Source organism: Macaca nemestrina, chromosome 10 (genome assembly GCF_043159975.1).
Source record: "Macaca nemestrina isolate mMacNem1 chromosome 10, mMacNem.hap1, whole genome shotgun sequence".
NCBI classification, from domain to species: Eukaryota; Metazoa; Chordata; class Mammalia; order Primates; family Cercopithecidae; genus Macaca; species Macaca nemestrina.
This window is the reverse complement of record NC_092134.1, coordinates 17,249,043-17,265,879: the sequence shown is the minus strand read 5'-3', so window position 1 is coordinate 17,265,879 and position 16,837 is coordinate 17,249,043. Positions and strand designations below refer to the sequence as shown.

Sequence of the window (16,837 nt, the reverse complement as noted above, 5' to 3'; positions counted from 1 at the left end):
TGAAAGAGTGGCACCCAAGTACAGAACACTGCCACACAGATATTATTTTTTGCCTTTAATGAAAAACAGAAGAGGCCGGGCGCGGTGGCTCAAGCCTGTAATCCCAGCACTTTGGGAGGCCGAGACGGGCGGATCACGAGGTCAGGAGATCGAGACCATCCTGGCTAACACAGTGAAACCCTGTCTCTACTAAAAATACAAGAAAATTAGCCGGGCGAGGTAGCGGGTGCCTGTAGTCCCAGCTACTCGGGAGGCTGAGGCAGGAGAATGGCGTGAACCGTGGGGGTGGAGCTTGCAGTGAGCCGAGATCGTGCCACTGCACTCCAGCCTGGGGCACAGAGCAAGACTCCGTCTCAAAAAAAAAAAAAAAAAAAAAAAAAGAAAAACAGAAGAAAGTCAATTGCCCAAAAGAGGAAAATATTTATTTGGTTTTGGTAATTGTGCAGATAAATTAAAGCTTTAAGACCAAAAAGATTCTCAAACCATCTATCCCCTCTTTATAGTTCCTGGGTTGTTTATTACAATACAGAAAAGCCATGTGGCAGGGCAGCCCAGTGATTCCATAATCCAGCTCTGCCCTGCACGAAGGTGAGCACTATCCATACAGGTCTTCTACTCACCATTGTTGGGGCTAAACCCATCTTCATTGGGGTAGTTGGCTGGAGCCACCTGGATGGTTGATGATGTTGGGAACACCAAGATGTGTGTACAAGAAGCATCTTGAGGGGTGTTGAGCTGAGATGACTGCATGTTCAGTGCAGTACTTCGGCCAAAAACAGAGCCCATTGTGACAGCATCTTTAAAGAAAAAAATAAAAAGAATTATATCAATCAATGATCTGGAGTGGTATGAGTCTGATGAAAATGCCATGATAAATACACACTCAAAGTTGAGTCCAATTGTTTAAATATCTTCAAAGAAACTGACTCAGAGCACATAGCTATCTATAATAACCCAAGTTTCATTTCACATTGAAAAGGTTAAGATAAAATTGGATCAAGTCCACTAAATGTTTTAATTACTTACATAAGAAGTATTTCTAAAAATAAACCCCCTACTTTCTTTCCTCCTCTGGTTGTTCACAATTTATAAAGTACTGTTCTAAATGGTTAACAATCCTATAGAAACAGTACCATAAAAATCAATATATGTTGTAACAGTTAACGAATGCTTACTACATGCCAGCATTTGTGCTAAACTCTTCATTCAAGTTATCGCATTTGATCACCATAGCATTTGAAGGTAGGAACTATGATCCCCATTTATAGATGAGGACAAAAGCACAAAGAAGTTACGTAACTGCCCAAGTGGTAGAGGCAACAGAGGTAACCTATGGTCTAATGAGGACATCTGTCTCTCACTGGATTGATGACAAGTAACCCCATTCTCACACCACAATACTATTGACTTTTATAAGGAATAAGTGGGGAAGGTCCCCCATTGGATTCAAGAAATATCTGGATGGTAAAGATAGGTTATAAAAGTATAAAATCGCTTAGTTGCTGGTTTTAAAAAACGAGCCAGATTCTTAAGAAATTCTGTGGTCACATGTTTTGGCCATCCACAAATGACACCTACATCTATTGAGAGCTTACTGTGTACCAGGTACTGTGCTATTGCCTTCCCATTCATCTTCAACCATATCAGAGAGACTACAGAAACATCCCTTCGAGGCTGTTGTGGGATTCTGCCAAATGCATGTCTTCAAAAGGATATTCAAATATGCATCATGCTGGGGTCTACTTTAGTAGTTCTTTGGAGGGTGATCTTCATATACTAACAACAAACTGGGGTCAGGTAACAGTCATTAGCCATGATTCTATGAGATCTCAATTATACTCAGAACTTAGTCTTTCTTCCGAGCTTTGGTCAACAAACATGTTAAATCACAAACCACTTCCCAAGGAAGGGATCGAACGTTTTCCATCTTTAAGCCCCAAATACAATCTTCTCTCATAGAAATATAATGAAGACAATTCTACGCTTGTCTGTGGACTTAAGTTTGAGTGGACTGAATTGATGTGATATGTAATTAATGACAATGACACGAAGAAATTTACCTGGCATCACTACAAAGGACCCCTGGGGCTCCATGGCAACCAGGCAGGCACTAAGGATAGAAGGAGAGTCTGCGGCAGAGATTCCACACATCCGGCACACATCCTTGAGCTTTTTGCTGATTGTCTGTAGTGAACATTCTCCAAGGAGGATACTCCAATCTGAAATCAAATATCACAGTCATACACAGTCTTTAGAAATTCATACTGATGGGAGATTTGAGCTTTTTAGCAGTTCTGCCCGGTAATTGAATTTCCAAGGTTGGGCCCTAAAGGGAATTATGGCTTTACAGAGGTTCCCCTCCTTGCTATAAAGAGAATGTTACTCGACTTCTATTACACTTCATTAACAAAGGAACAAAGGCCTACTATTCTGTAGGCTGATGTCATGTCTGAAATGACCTTTGAGAGTCCAGCACTAATCCAGTCTAATCTACCTAGACCAGATTTAGGCACTTAGAGTGCTTTTCCATGATGGCAGCAGTGTTAGCTGCCCTGTCCTTTCTCCTCCTTCTCAAGGTTCAATTCTTTGAGTACTCTGCTCTGGAGGAGAGCACTGGTGGTGGGTGGAGGTAAACCTGAGTTTTGGTTATTGCTGTAGGTTAGTTATTTCCATGAAAGGCAAGCAGCAGCAGAAATGAAGAGAAATAGTTCTTAGAACACCCAAAGAGCTCACAACGAGTGTGAGTAAAGTGCTTCAAACGATGCTGCACTAATAGCAGAGACTGAAAAGTTGGCATACATTTTCTTTCTAATGTTTACTGCCTCCAGACAAAAGCATTATACCTAACTGGAGCACTGTGGAGGATTATGTTACTCTGAGAAGTGGAAAGCACTTGGTCCCCTCTTCCTACCTCCCTTACACACATGAAGTATGTGCCATTCCTATGCATCGCCCCTGCTCTCGGATCCCATCTTGCTCATAAAATGCCACACCAGTGCAGGCTGCTCTACCTCCACACTCTTTTTTTCCCCCAAATAAGCTGCCATTTCTCCCCTTAAAGAGCAAGTGAATGGAGAACTGTTCCCATATTCCCAAAGAACCCAAAACTGAAGTGGCTGAAATAAGAGTGGCCAGGAACATGAAGAATGTGTGTTTTAAAACTATGGAAAATCACAGATGTGAGCTTCATATTTCAAACCAAGTAAGAAAGAAAAGGCAGTGTGTATTTCATCGTAAAGACTCTGGAGATAAGAAACAGAAATTCACAAAGCTGACTCTGAAACCTCAGTCTTCTGTCACACACTGTCCCATGGAGATGCAAAGTGGCACAGACCTTGGATCCCCAAAGGAAGGAGCTGTAGATTAGTAAACAGATTTCCTGTACACTAGGTTCTTCCCATGTTTTTATTCCTGAACATACATTTTCTTTCAATCTTTTGATGGGTTCCTCCAGTCACACATTCCTCTCCACTAAGAGATAAGGAAGAAGAATGTGCCCTTATAAAAATCATACAAGGGAAGGAGATGGCCTTAATAATTTTCCAAAATACCAAGTGACTAGACTATTACTCTGTATTTTTATCCTCCCTCTTCTTTCCTATTATAGTCTAACTTTCCCCAAGGGTTAAGAATAGCTCAAAGCCTTTAAGAAATAAGATTGACTGAAAAAGCAGACTGGGGAGGAAGACAGAAAATTCTGACAGAAATAAAATGATGAATCCCCTAACGTATTAGACCTCCAGGCACTTGATACAAGATTCATTATGATAGTCCTTTAAAAAATGAAAAGGGTCTATTAGTCTACAGTACAACTTATTACAAAAAAAAAAAAAAAAATGTAAATGCCAAAGAAAACATTTACTTAATACATATGATGTAATAGTTATATAAACTGCTGTTAAACCTTGAAAATTTGACACCAGATTTAACCAGCATTGTAGGAAGTGAGGTACACTTAAGCACTCCTACAGTGCAAGTTATATCTGTACCAGTGATTTTTGTTTAGGGAATCTACAAATACCTGATGTGAATTTCCTATAAAGAAATAACGTACATGGTCTAATGCAGGGGTCAGCAAACTATGATCCACAGGCCAAATCCTGCCTCCCGTTTGTTTTTGTAAATAAAGTTTTATTAAAACACAGCCGTCCACACTCATTTAGGTATTGTCTAGAGCCGCTTTGACGTTACAACGGCAGAACTAAATAGTCAGAACAGCAACCATCTGGCCTGCAAAGCTGAAAATATTTACTATCTGGCCATTTACGAAGAAACTTTGCTGACTCTGCTCTAATGTATTTGCACCCAGGAAGCCACTAAGCTAATTTGTGACATAAGTCTTTCTTTTGTGCAGATCTTAGGAAAAAACTTCTCCCATCTGAATGCATATATTGAACTTCTTATAAATGTGTCATTAATTAATAAGGCTTTAAAAATAATCTAAGCTTATTGATACTATTCACATAAACCTGTACAAGTAGCTACACTGGGATAGTAAATGAGCTGGGCTCAGTACCAAGCAAGGCAGCTGTTGGTGGTCAGTTGTGTTGTGTTACAGTTAAAGTGCTTCCTAACCGACTGTTACATTTATGAAAAAGAATATAAGCAGTGGTAGTTGGGGACTGAACTTCAAAAATCTGCTCTTTTAAGCTTCCAGGCTGAAGAACATCAGACAGTGGCAATGTGAATAAAGACTGCTTCTACTGACAACTACTTGTCCTCATGAAACAGGATTTCCTTGCTGTTGTGCCACCAAAAAAACTAAAGAAACACAAAACTCATCATCAACCACCAAACAAATTGAAGGCTGTTTTTATATGACTTCAACTGTCACCTACAATCACTGATATAAAATTTTTGTCTTAAAACTGACTGGTTCTTCTCATTGACTCAATATATAAATAAATGTTCGAAATGTGAATTTACTATCATTTATATATTAATAAAACTCTTTTTGTTTTATATCTTGGGGCTCAATATTTAAGATTTTATTTGGATAAATGATTTTGTTGCCAAAGAAGAGTTTAAAACTGGTTTATCCTGCACATATAAAAGAACCATAAAATAGAATCTGCTTAATTCTTACTACAAATTTAAACATTTCCTCCCTTAGTTCAGTTAATGACATCAGCTCAGCCCTTTTCCTCTGTTTTCTGCAAATACTTCTTCAAAAACTTCTCACCTTTAAGCTCCCCATGGCCAAGACGCCCAAGTCGCCCGATTACAACTCTCCAGGGTAGAGATGTCATTTGGACAATCCCTATGCACCATTCCCATAACTTCTGTAGTCCAATTTTACGTGCAGATACTTTACTCCTCCGTGACCTAACAAAGAAAGAAATGGGGAAAGGGAAGGGGTCCCTAGATAAATCAGAGTTATCACTTGTAAGACAAACACCAGAAATTCCAAAGAACCTATCCATGTGTACCCACTTCATTTACATAGAAAACAGGAAATATTCATATTTGAAGACTGGTACAGCATCAATTTACATGCACCATAAACATCAAGCCTTCTCACCTGCTTGGTAAAGCAATATTTACAACGCAGGTCTCCAATAATTCCCCATGGAGGTCAGTGCAGGAAGCCAAAAGCCAGCGCTGGTCATGAGATAGACAATAGCCCACGAAGAGCACATTGTATTTCTGGCTCGCCTCACCAAACGTCTCTCCCAGCTCTGTCTGCTTGTCTTTGATTGGGGCCAATATAAAGGGAGGGGAGTAAAGCTGGATTGGGCTGGGCCGCTGAAATCAAAACCAAAATCATTATCAGTACAAAGCCACACAACTTAATGATCACAACAAAATCCAGAACGACACTGAGGGAACCCACAAGGAGTAATGGTAATAAATCGTTTCTCTCTCTCTTTCTCTCCAGTACTAGATAAATAAATAGTATTGATGACACATAACGAAATGATTATTTAAATCATGTAAGCTGGGAAACTCAATTAAGCCAGTATTTCCTTATTAAAAGAAATTACTATTTTAGAAAGTACACTGGCCCAACTTCATTAGTTGTTAGGCAAGTGGGAAACTGAAACCACAATGAGATGATGCTACACAACCACCAGAATGTCGAAAATAAAAAAAGAGAAAATATTGGTGAGAATATGGAGCAACAAGAATTTTTATACATTGCTGCTTAAGCTGAACAAACATATACTCCCTTTGAACCAATAAAATGCACGTTTACCAAAAAACAGGTATAAGAATATTCACAAGAGTATTAATCACAATAGCTCCAAATAGAAAATAATCTGAATACTCATCAACAGTAAAAGAGATAATAAATTGTGATGTAGTTAACAGAATCAGAATATCAAACAGCAATGAGAATGAAAAAACTATAAGCAACAAAACAGATGAATCTCAACAATGAATAAAAGAAGCCGAATGTGAAAGAATATGAAGTAGATGATTCAATTTATATCAAGGTCAAAGACAGGCAAAACTACACTATTAGAAGTCAGAATAGTGACTATCTTTAAGGGATTGGAGAGGCCACAAGAGGGGCTCTGGATACCGATTATGCATTTGCTTCTTGTGCTTGTTAAATGGTATTTTTTTTAATTACTGAAAATTCATTAAGCAGTATACCTATGATTACTTTTCAGTACATATAGTTTAATATGTGTTTGTGTATGTAATTTTAGAAATCAAATCAACAGCTGTTACCAAATATAAATATTTTAGATTAACTGTGAAAATTTTTTAATTGTCATTTTTTTTACAGCTATCATACACATCTTACTATTTAATAAACTACAACAGGGGTCAGCTAACTTCTATAAAAAAGAAAACCAGAGAATAAAGTTTAGATTTTTATGGCTGTCACACATTCTCCTTTTTGTAAAAATGTACTCACTGGCTAAGTGTGTCGGCTCATGCCTGTAATCCTAACACTTTGGGAGGCTGGAGTGGGAGGATCACTGGAGCCCAGGAGTTCGAGGCCAGCCTGGCCAGCACAGTGAGACTCTCCCTCTACAAAAAGTAAAATAAAATTAGCCAGGCATGATGGTGCATGCCTGTAGTCCCAGGTACTTGAGATGCTGACTGCCTGAGCTTGGAAGGTCGAGGCTGCAGTGACCCATGTTCATGCCACTGCACTTCAGCCTGGGCGACAGAGTGAGACCCTGTCTCAAAAACACCAAAAAAGTAATAATCATTCTTACCTAGCTGGTCATTCAAGTACAAGCTGCAGGCCGGATTCAGCCCAAAGCCATAGTTGCTGACCCCTGAACTACACAGCATTAGGCACGGTAGTAACAGAATGACACTATTTTAAAGCTAAAAGAGACTTTGAAAATAATATAACCCAACTCATTCATTCATCACAGGGATTCAAAACTCAGGCTGAGAAATATTCAATGACTTGCTCAAAGTTGCAAAGCTAATCTAACACTAATCAATTCACTCTCCACGTGACCAGAAATTGCAATCTTAGGTATTTACCAAGAGAAATATTATGTCCACACAAAAACCTTGTACACAAATATTCACAGCAGCATTATTCACAAGTGCCAAAAAGTGGAAACAACCTAAATGTCCATTAACTAATGAATAAACAAAATGTGGTATAGCCATACAATGAAATATTATTTAGCCAGGAAAAGAAATGAAGTACTGGTACATGTTATGACACGGATGAATCTCAAAATCATTACGCTAAATGGAAGAAGCCAGACATAAAATATCACATATGGCCAGGTGAGGTGGTTCACGCTTGTTATCCCAGTACTTTGGGAGGCTGAGGCGGGCAGAATGCTTGAGCCAAGGAGCTCAAGACCAGCCTGGGCAACATGGCAAAACCCCATCTCTATCAAAAAATTACAAAACTTTAGCAAGGCACAGTGGCACATGCCTGTAGTCCCAGCTACTCCAGTGGCTCAGGCAGGAGGATCACTTGAGCCCAGGGAGGTTGAAGCTGCAAGTAACCGTGATCTTGCCACTGCACACCACCCTGGGCGACAGAGCAAGACCTTGTCTCAAAAATAAAAGTAAAAAAATTGGGGGAAGGACTGCTTGAGGCCAGGAGTTCAAGACCAGCCCAAGCAATATTAATGAGACCCTGTGTAAAAAAGAAAAAAAAAAAATCATATATTGTATGACTCCATCTACACGAAATGTCCAGAACAGGCAGCTGCATAGAGAGAGCAAGTAGACCAGTGGCTGCCAGGGACTGGAGTGGGGAATGAGTAGTGTGTGCTAATGAATACTGTGTTTCTTGGAGGGTTGATGAAAACGTGCCAAAATTAGATAGTAGTGATGACTGTACAACTCTGTGGAAATACTAAAAACCACTAAACTATACAATTTTTTTTCCTTTTTTTGGAAACAGAGTCTTACTCTGTCACCGAGACTGGAGTGCAGTGGCGTGATCTGTGCTTACTGCAACCTCCACCTCCTGGGTTCAAGCAATTCTTCTGCCTCAGCCTCCCAAGTAGCTGGGATTACAGGTGTCCGCCACCACACCCGGCTAACTTTTTTATTTTCAGTGGAAACGGGATTTTGCCATGTTGGCCAGGCTGGTCTTGAACTCCTGACCTCAGGTGATCTGCCTGCCTCGGCCTCCCAAAGTGTTGGGATTACAGGCAAGAGCCACCGCGCCCAGCCTAAACTGTGAAATTTTTAAAAAGAATTTCATGATATGTGAATTGTATCTCAATAAAGCTGTTACTAAAAAAAAGAAAAAGTCCAGCTGAGTTTGCCTGGAGTTTTTTACAAAACAAAAGGCTAAATGTGAAATATCTCAGATGTAATAGATAGCTTCTGAAACACTAAATAAAATATGATTCCCCAACTGTGTTGAGATGTGAGATATTCCATGAAAAACAAAAGATAACAGCAATTGTATTTGAAAATTTGCATATAAATACTATAAAGTAGATTCTTTCACATGTGACAACTTGTATAAAACTGTGCCACCCAGAGAATGAGAACTGCATGGAGGCAGGGGCCTGTTTTGTTCACCCCTGCATCCTCAGCACCTAAGAGAGCACCTGGCACACAGTAGATGCTCAACCATATTTACCAAACGAGAACACAGTGTTCTAGCTGCAGACTGAGGCAGAGGCAGAGGCAGCATTGACCAACTAACCATTACCTTAATGCAGATTAAAATGTATAAACTTCAGGCTGGGTGCAGTGGCTCACACCTGTAATCCCAGCACTTTGGGAGGCCGAGACGGGCGGATCACAAGGTCAGGAGATTGAGACCATCCTGGCTAACATGGTGAAACTAAAAATACAAAAAATTAGCCAGGCGTGGTGGTGGGCGCCTGTAGTCCCAGCTACTTGGGAGGCTGAGGCAGGAGAATGGTGTGAGCCCGGGAGGCGGAGCTTGCAGTGAGCCAAGATCGCACCACTGCACTCCAGCCTGGGTAACAGAGTGAGACTCTGTCTCAAAAAAAAAAAAAAAAAAAAAGTATAAACTTCAGCAAATATTTATAACATTTGGTTCTTTTGTTTCTAATAAAGTAAAATCGTTTCTCTCTTCCTCTTTCAAGCAAAATGGAGAAAAAGCATACTACTCGAAGTCTTTTTGCCATTTATTTTAACCTAAACCTCACTTTATCTTATGAGCTCCTGATGGCGCTCTGAGAATAATAACCTTTAGAAAGGCAATAATTCATAATTTCTGGAAACAAAATGAAAAATAAGTAGAGATGTTTATTTTTGAAATTCTAGAAAAATTTAATAGAGAAAACAGATGAACTGCTCATAGAAGTGAAAACTTTAAACTCAAAGAATAAACTAAACTAAAACTGCCTAAAATAGAAATTTTATATAACACTGGAGTGAATGTAGGTCATCGGCTGAGCAGCTTTTCTCCCTTGGGACTAAGCTGACCTGAACCAAGTTACAACAAACACAGTATTAACTACTTGCATCATTTTTCACTTCCAAGCATTTTACTTATAAAAGTGCAAGCATTTCATAGAGTTGTTCAGAACAACATTACCAACTAAAAATAGCAATTGGTGTTTTAAGAAGCTCTCTTATGGTAAAGAGGTATTTGCTGGCTTTTACTAATTGGGTATTTTTCATGCAATAAAATTGTGGGAACTGATTTTTGAAGGCTTTGAAAATTCTGAACATTGCCCTGTATACCTATCTTCAAGATAAGGTGATTAGAAAAACAAAGGAAATGTAAAACTTTTGTTTAAAACATGTTTAGCTTTGGTGCTGTAAAATTCCCTTTGAAATCCACACATATCTGTAGGAAGTAGGTTTAAAAAGATGGAGCGAAAATGCATTCATTTACATACCGAAGCACTGAGGCAAGGAAAGGAGAAATCAACTCCCTGTAAGTATGTGCATCAGAAAATGAGGGCCCCCTGCAGAGTAAACACAACTACAACTGCTGTCTCAGGATACAGACCAGAGCCAGAAAATGCAAAGGATTTCTGATCTAAGACACAGAGTAGCTTAGAAAAATAAAGAAAATAAATTTAGAAAATTCAAACATTAAGAACTAAAAGTGATACATATATTATTGCCTAAAGTCCTACATAAAAAAAAACAGTAAGAATTTGCTTGCCTCTTTTCTCAAAAATTCTTAAAAGTTCAGAGAAATATCTCCTCTATTTAAATCTAAGAGTTAAAGAAATCTGCCAACTCTTTTTCATTCCCCGCTTGAGACAGGGTCTTACTCTCCAGGCGGAAGTGGTTGTGTGATCACAGCTCACTGCCATCTCAAACGCCTGGGCTCAAGTGATCCTTCCGTCTCAGCCTCCCAAACAGCCAGGACTACTGGCACACATCATCACTGACACCTGGCTAATTTTTTTAAAAAAAATTTGTGGAGACGGGGTCTTGCTATGTTGCCCAGGGTGGTCTCAAACTCCTAGGCTTAAGTAATCCTCCCACCTCAGCCTCCCAAAGTGCTAAGACTACAGGCGTGAGCCACCACATCCAGCCTAGCAACTCTTATATCAAGGTAGAAGGCCAACTAAGCAACCAGCCAATCTCTAGGTTAGATAAAATACCTCTCCTAGCTTGCATTTTAGTATAAATTTTCTAAGTTTCTGTCCTGCCAATACCCACCTCAGGGTTCTTGAGGGTCATCTCAATGCTGGCTGCAGGCCCAAATCCCGTGAGGGATTTAATGTGGATCTGTGTAGGCAATGGTCGCCTGCACTGGCAGTACACTGAAAATGCCATGGACTTCAAGTATTGAATGTAGAAAACTTGCTCATCCTTCATTGTCTGCAGCATGTACTGGCAAGGCACAATCTAAAGACACAAATACAAAAAACAAAACAAAACCAAAAACCTAGAAACTGAGATCTAACACGCTAACAAGCAAGCTGAAAAAGGAAACGGCATGAATTCCTTACCACAATGGGGAGAGGTAACCTCAGCCCTAAAATATATCAGTGTCACACATAATATAATTAAATCCTAATTCCTTCCACTGACATAAAATTCTCTATCACCAGCAATTTCGAAAGATGTACGATTATATGGGTCAAGTTATACTGTCACTTAGAAACTACCATGTTCCCATTTTAGAGGTAAGATCTCAATTTATTACAGGTATTACCATGGCCCCCAAATTGTATTATATTTCTCCTTTTTATAATTACACAGTGTGTGTGGCATTTTTTGGAATTATTACCTAATCATTTAGGATACAGACTTCAAAACAATGGAAAACTATCAGCAATGTACTCTGATAACTTTAATTTCAATCTTTTAATTTTACAAGATAGCTTCAGTTAAAGTGACATTAAAATGAAACCCAAACATCCGAAGCACTGTTTTTCATCTATATAGAATTTTTAAAAAAATCATTACACTATAAAGCTGTCAAAGGTGCAGTGAAAATAAGCATACTCATTCACTGATGAAAGGAAAGTAAGTGTAATCTCTTTTGGAATGGAATTTGGCACTATGTGTCAGCATCTACATCTAAGAATCCATGTTAAAAAATGACCTGAAATGTGAAAAATAAGATTTATACATAAATGTGTACTATGGCTTTATTTATAACAGTAAAGAAGTGGAGATATAGGAATGGCTATGGAAAATATGCAGTCATTAAAAATGCTTGTAAGAATTTAAATAACATGAAAATGTATTCATGAATAACATTAGATAGAAAGTAAGTTATATTAAAAGTATGATCTCAACTGTGTAAACAAAAATAGAAAAACAAGCTAGAAAAACACCAAAATGGTAATGGTGGTTGAATGTAAAAGTCGGAATTATGATTATTTTTTCTTTTATACTTTCAGGTACAGGTTGAATATCCCTAATCAAAAAATCTGAAATCCAAAATGCGCCAAAACCCACAATTTTTGGAATGTCAATAAAACGCCACAAGTGGAAAATTCCGTATCAGACCTCATGTGATGTGCTGCAGTCAAATTTAATCAAAACTTTGTATAAAGCACAAAATTATTTAAAAAATTGTATAAAATTACCTTCAGGTTAAGTGTATAAGGTGTATATAAAACACAAATTTTATGTTTAGACTTGGGTTCACTGCCAAGGTCTCCCATTACATATATGCAAACATTCCAAAATCAGAAATCCAAAACACTCTGGTCCCTAGTATTTTGGTTAGGGGATAATTAACCTGTACTTCTATTTTTTAAGAAAAACCATAAGCCTGTATTTATTTTCACAACAACAAAAATATCAACATCAAAAGTAAATAATAAACTTGCAAACAGTAACCTGGAGAATGAAAGAACTTCTCATATGCTCAGGTAAATTATCCAGCATTTCTGTGTAGCAGCGCATCAAGCTCAACAGCCAAAAGTTCCCAGAAGTGGAGTCCTCCTCCGCAGCATAAGTGAATGGGTCTACCATGTAAATGACAACGGCTGGAGGGTGGGCATGGCTGTCTGCAGAGTCAGGCTCCGTGGGAATTCCTATTCTCTCCCTTTCTGTAACACTGGCAAGAGAGTCACTTGTGAGACACACAAAATAAACATAAATTACATGAGTATGAAAAACAAAAGTGCTCAATTCTAGAGCACACAGGCTCCCTAAAGAATATTTACAGACTAAATGTAAGAGTAACATGTATCACCTTACCAAAATACAGGCAAACCAAGCCAGAGAGCATTGAAAGCAGATGGAAAATGGCAATGTACTCCTCTAAAATGGGAGATATCTTTTTCAAACTCCCCTTTCTTTTCTGTGGTTATGTTGTACAAAGTTGTTATTAATTAAGTTGATAGTAAGTTTAATAATAAGGTTTATAAGTCATAATAATTTATAAGAAGTCTCAAAATTTTAACACTGCAGCTTTAGATTGACCATTACCCCTTTCTTTTGAGAAGAAGAGAAATAGAGCACTTCATAGGATTCAGAGAATCATGAGATCAAGGGAGAAAAGGTGCAGAAGAAGAGAGAAAGGGTCTGAGCTGAGGCCACTCGTCTCAATTAGTGAGTAACATACCTCTCTTGTCCATCCTGTGAGGGCTGAGAAGAGCTCTGCCCAGGGTCAGTGTCTCCGCCACAGCCTATGCTCCCTTGAGTTCTATCCGTAGAAATGCCCCCAGTGCTGGGGTTCTGCCCTCCAACACTACCACTGAATCCTGAAGAAGAGGTAGTGCTTATCTGGCTAATACCAGGAGCAGAGGCAGACGATGAGACCGGTGGCACAGAGGAACCAGATGCGGAACTACTTGCTGCAGGATTTGTAGTACTACTATTCGAGGTGGGGTTAAATGCACTGCCAGCTGGGGGAGCTGCTGATCCATTTGGAGCTAAGGGCCCAGCATTCCCAGGCGTAGCCTGTCCCTGTGCCGCTGCTGGTGGGGTCTGGTATTTAGGTGGTATCAACAGGCTGCTATCAAGCTGCAGAGTGGCTAAATAAGGTGCTGAAAGAATACATGCAAAGAGGTGACTTTAGTGATATTCTGCAGTGTCGACTAAACCAGAAATCTAGAATGGTCACTTGTAAAAAAATTATGCTTTCAAGCTGCAATACTCTGATTACAATACACAAAATACTATCTCCACACTCATGCTTATGTATTCTGCAAACATGGAAATGCACACGGAGCAACTTATAAATTCTACAGAAGAGGCCTGTTTGAAAAGAGAAAATCAATCACTTGTGATAGTCTCCTTTCAGACTGATTCCATATGCCTGCCCTGAAAAATGAGAAGCTATATATTCCACAGTCATCACGGGACATTATACTCCTAGGTTTACAAGCTTCTAAGATTCTCTTCAGAATATGGGTTAAAACTAAGCAGCTAACACCAAGTCATGCTGCTAAGTTTTCAAAATGTGGAGTAAATTAGACATGAGTAGGCAACTTTGAATAGTTTTTAAAAAATATATGTACATATAGAAATTAGCATTAAACTGCTCAGAACACCAAAATGGACCTTAACAAATACAGCATTACTTGAGGCAAAAGAAATACAATGTTGCATCTATAAAAGAAAGGATGGGAGGGATTTGCTATTTCACTTCTCCAGTTCTACTGTGCCAAATAGATTCCCATTTACCTAGGTGATGGCGGCAAACTTGCGCATAAAGTTTGAGTCTGGAATGATTGTCATTCTCCTCGCCGCTCCAAGGCTGGTTAAACCACTCACTCACAAGCTCATCTGTCAGCTTCTGTGCCACGGTTTTTCCCACGCGCATGATCCCGTCACGTAGCACTTTGCAGATGGGCTTGTGCTGCCCAAGCCTACACATCTGATATCATAGACGAGATCATTAGTTATAACAGGGGCCATTCCTTCATTCGGTACCAATGGTTAGCAAGGCAGATTCTTTAACATACAGATGGAAGCATTTCCCTTTTTCTTTTAGGGTTACTGCATGCAATCAAAGCAACATTATAAGTTGGTCCTTTCAGGTAATTGTAATGTACCCTTAAATTGCTATCTGTCTCTCTAAAACTTGGACTAGGCTCTCTAAAAAAAAAAACAAAGTTTCTTCACTCAAGCCAATTCCTCCTGTACAAGAGGAGGCTGCTGAACACTACCTGACTGCTAACGGACAAAGAATGAGCAGATTCCTGCCACAGCAGGCTGACTGAGACATATGTCCACTAAAATCTCCTAAGTAATCCCTACTCTTAATGTTTTCCCATAAGATAACATTAAAATTTTATGGGCCATCTGTTCTGTTACAGACATTTGGAGATCACCAATAGCAGGGGCCACTGAAGCAGTGAGTATGCTGATCACTTTTTTTTTTTTTTTTTAAAGTGAATAGGACAAGGAGATTCTGCTATTAATCTCCATGACGCTAAATGGGAGCTTATGGCAGGGAATATAATAAACCTGCAAAAAGTAAACTACCTGTTCACCAGCAGGAGAGCCCACATTATTATCCCTTATTGGAGTAGATGAAGTGAAGGCTTACTAAGCCCTGACAAAATCCTCTAGTATATACTCTTCTTAAGGAGGTATGAATCACTGCTGAATGAGCAACCCTAGTGGAGTCGTTACGAAAAATTTAAAGAGTGTCTGCACCCTCTTAAAAAGATCTGGCAGTGGTTTTTACATTTTGTAACTTAAGCTGAAGGTTCCATTCAAGGGAATGGCTGGGCTTTAAAACTGCTTACACAAATGTTCAGTTAATTATGATTTAATAGTGTGATATATCCCCTGACCAGACACTGTTCTGAAATGAATGTATTCAAGGGCTTCCTTCAGTGACTTGATTGATGTCATTACATCACGTTAGCATCTCATTTCTTTGTAGCAACACATAAATTTACTATTCCTTGCCTACTCATACATTTACAGATCATGAATGTCCTGTTTTGGAATATTTGGGAATTCAGCTTGGAATCTTACTTTAAAACCACTTTCATAATGTTTACGTGCCTATCATAGTTCTAAACACTTTACAGATATTAATTTCATTTTACCAAATACAAAGACATCAGATGTATCAGATACAAAGAACTTAGTGCATATATACTTTGGCATAAGAAATGCAGCACTTATTATTCAAAGACAGACAAGATTCTATTTGTTTAAAGCAATAGGAATTCATATACTAAAGATGTAAAATTATCTGCCTGGTTTTTACATTATTAGAGGCATTATATTTTTAATCAGTATCAAAGTTTCAGCATTAAGATGTCGTGTTAAAACACAACGGGGACATGATTCATTAAACTTATGTTTCAATTCAGAAATTTTCAAAAGAAACATTTTTATACTGTTGTCAGGAACTCTCACCACTCACCCTATCCCTCAATCCATCCAATAAATAAATAAAAAGAGTAGATGTGCTCTTTTTGTAAAGCTCATCTTCTACATTGCCACACTTTCCCCTGGTGAGCAATATTCTTCACCTTTTAGCACATAAATGGAGAAGAGAGAAGTGATGGGATTTTAAGACATATAGTAAGAATGGGAGAGGAATGTTTTCTAAATCTAACAAATATAAAGCCAAGATGGGAAAGCAATTTGCTTCCAGAAAAATTTGTCAATTCAATTCTCTTCCTCATCCTCCTGTTTGCGAATTTTCTTTGAGATTTACTTTCAAGACATTTGTCTTGAAATTTAGTCATCACTAGAAACAACCAGAGGATCCAAGTCATGAAAAGTGATTTTCACAGTAACTTCCTCACCTCGTATACAGCACTCAAGTCCCTGAAGAAAGTTTTGGCTCCTTCGAGCAAGGCCTCATTTTCTGGACACACCACAATATAGGCAACATCACGGTGGCCCCCATATGGGTCCAACAAGAGCCTCTCCCAAAATGGCAAGGAGAATGGCGAGATGGTGAGGAAATCCTTGTCATAGCCTACCAGCAGAGTGGGAATGGGCAACGGCTCAGGAGATTCTTCTGAACCTAAAATGACATTGTAGTTTAGGAAGGTGCTAGAGAGTTTTT

General features: G+C 38.8%; 1 protein-coding gene across 5 annotated transcripts in view; it reads right to left on the bottom strand.

The window, feature by feature from the left end:
• LOC105495270 (mediator complex subunit 13L) overlaps positions 1 to 16,837 on the bottom strand; it is a 317,806-nt gene that overhangs the window by 11,043 nt on the left and 289,926 nt on the right. For all 5 annotated transcript variants that reach the window (XM_011764584.2, XM_011764594.3, XM_071071010.1 and 2 more), the window contains 9 exons: positions 16,572 to 16,795; positions 14,482 to 14,674; positions 13,418 to 13,841; positions 12,688 to 12,907; positions 11,050 to 11,238; positions 5,522 to 5,745; positions 5,183 to 5,325; positions 2,061 to 2,219; positions 621 to 797 (listed from right to left, as the gene is read on the bottom strand). In XM_011764584.2, the coding sequence (XP_011762886.1) occupies positions 621 to 797; positions 2,061 to 2,219; positions 5,183 to 5,325; positions 5,522 to 5,745; positions 11,050 to 11,238; positions 12,688 to 12,907; positions 13,418 to 13,841; positions 14,482 to 14,674; positions 16,572 to 16,795 (1,953 nt within the window). The remainder of the gene's footprint in view (positions 1 to 620; positions 798 to 2,060; positions 2,220 to 5,182; positions 5,326 to 5,521; positions 5,746 to 11,049; positions 11,239 to 12,687; positions 12,908 to 13,417; positions 13,842 to 14,481; positions 14,675 to 16,571; positions 16,796 to 16,837) is intronic.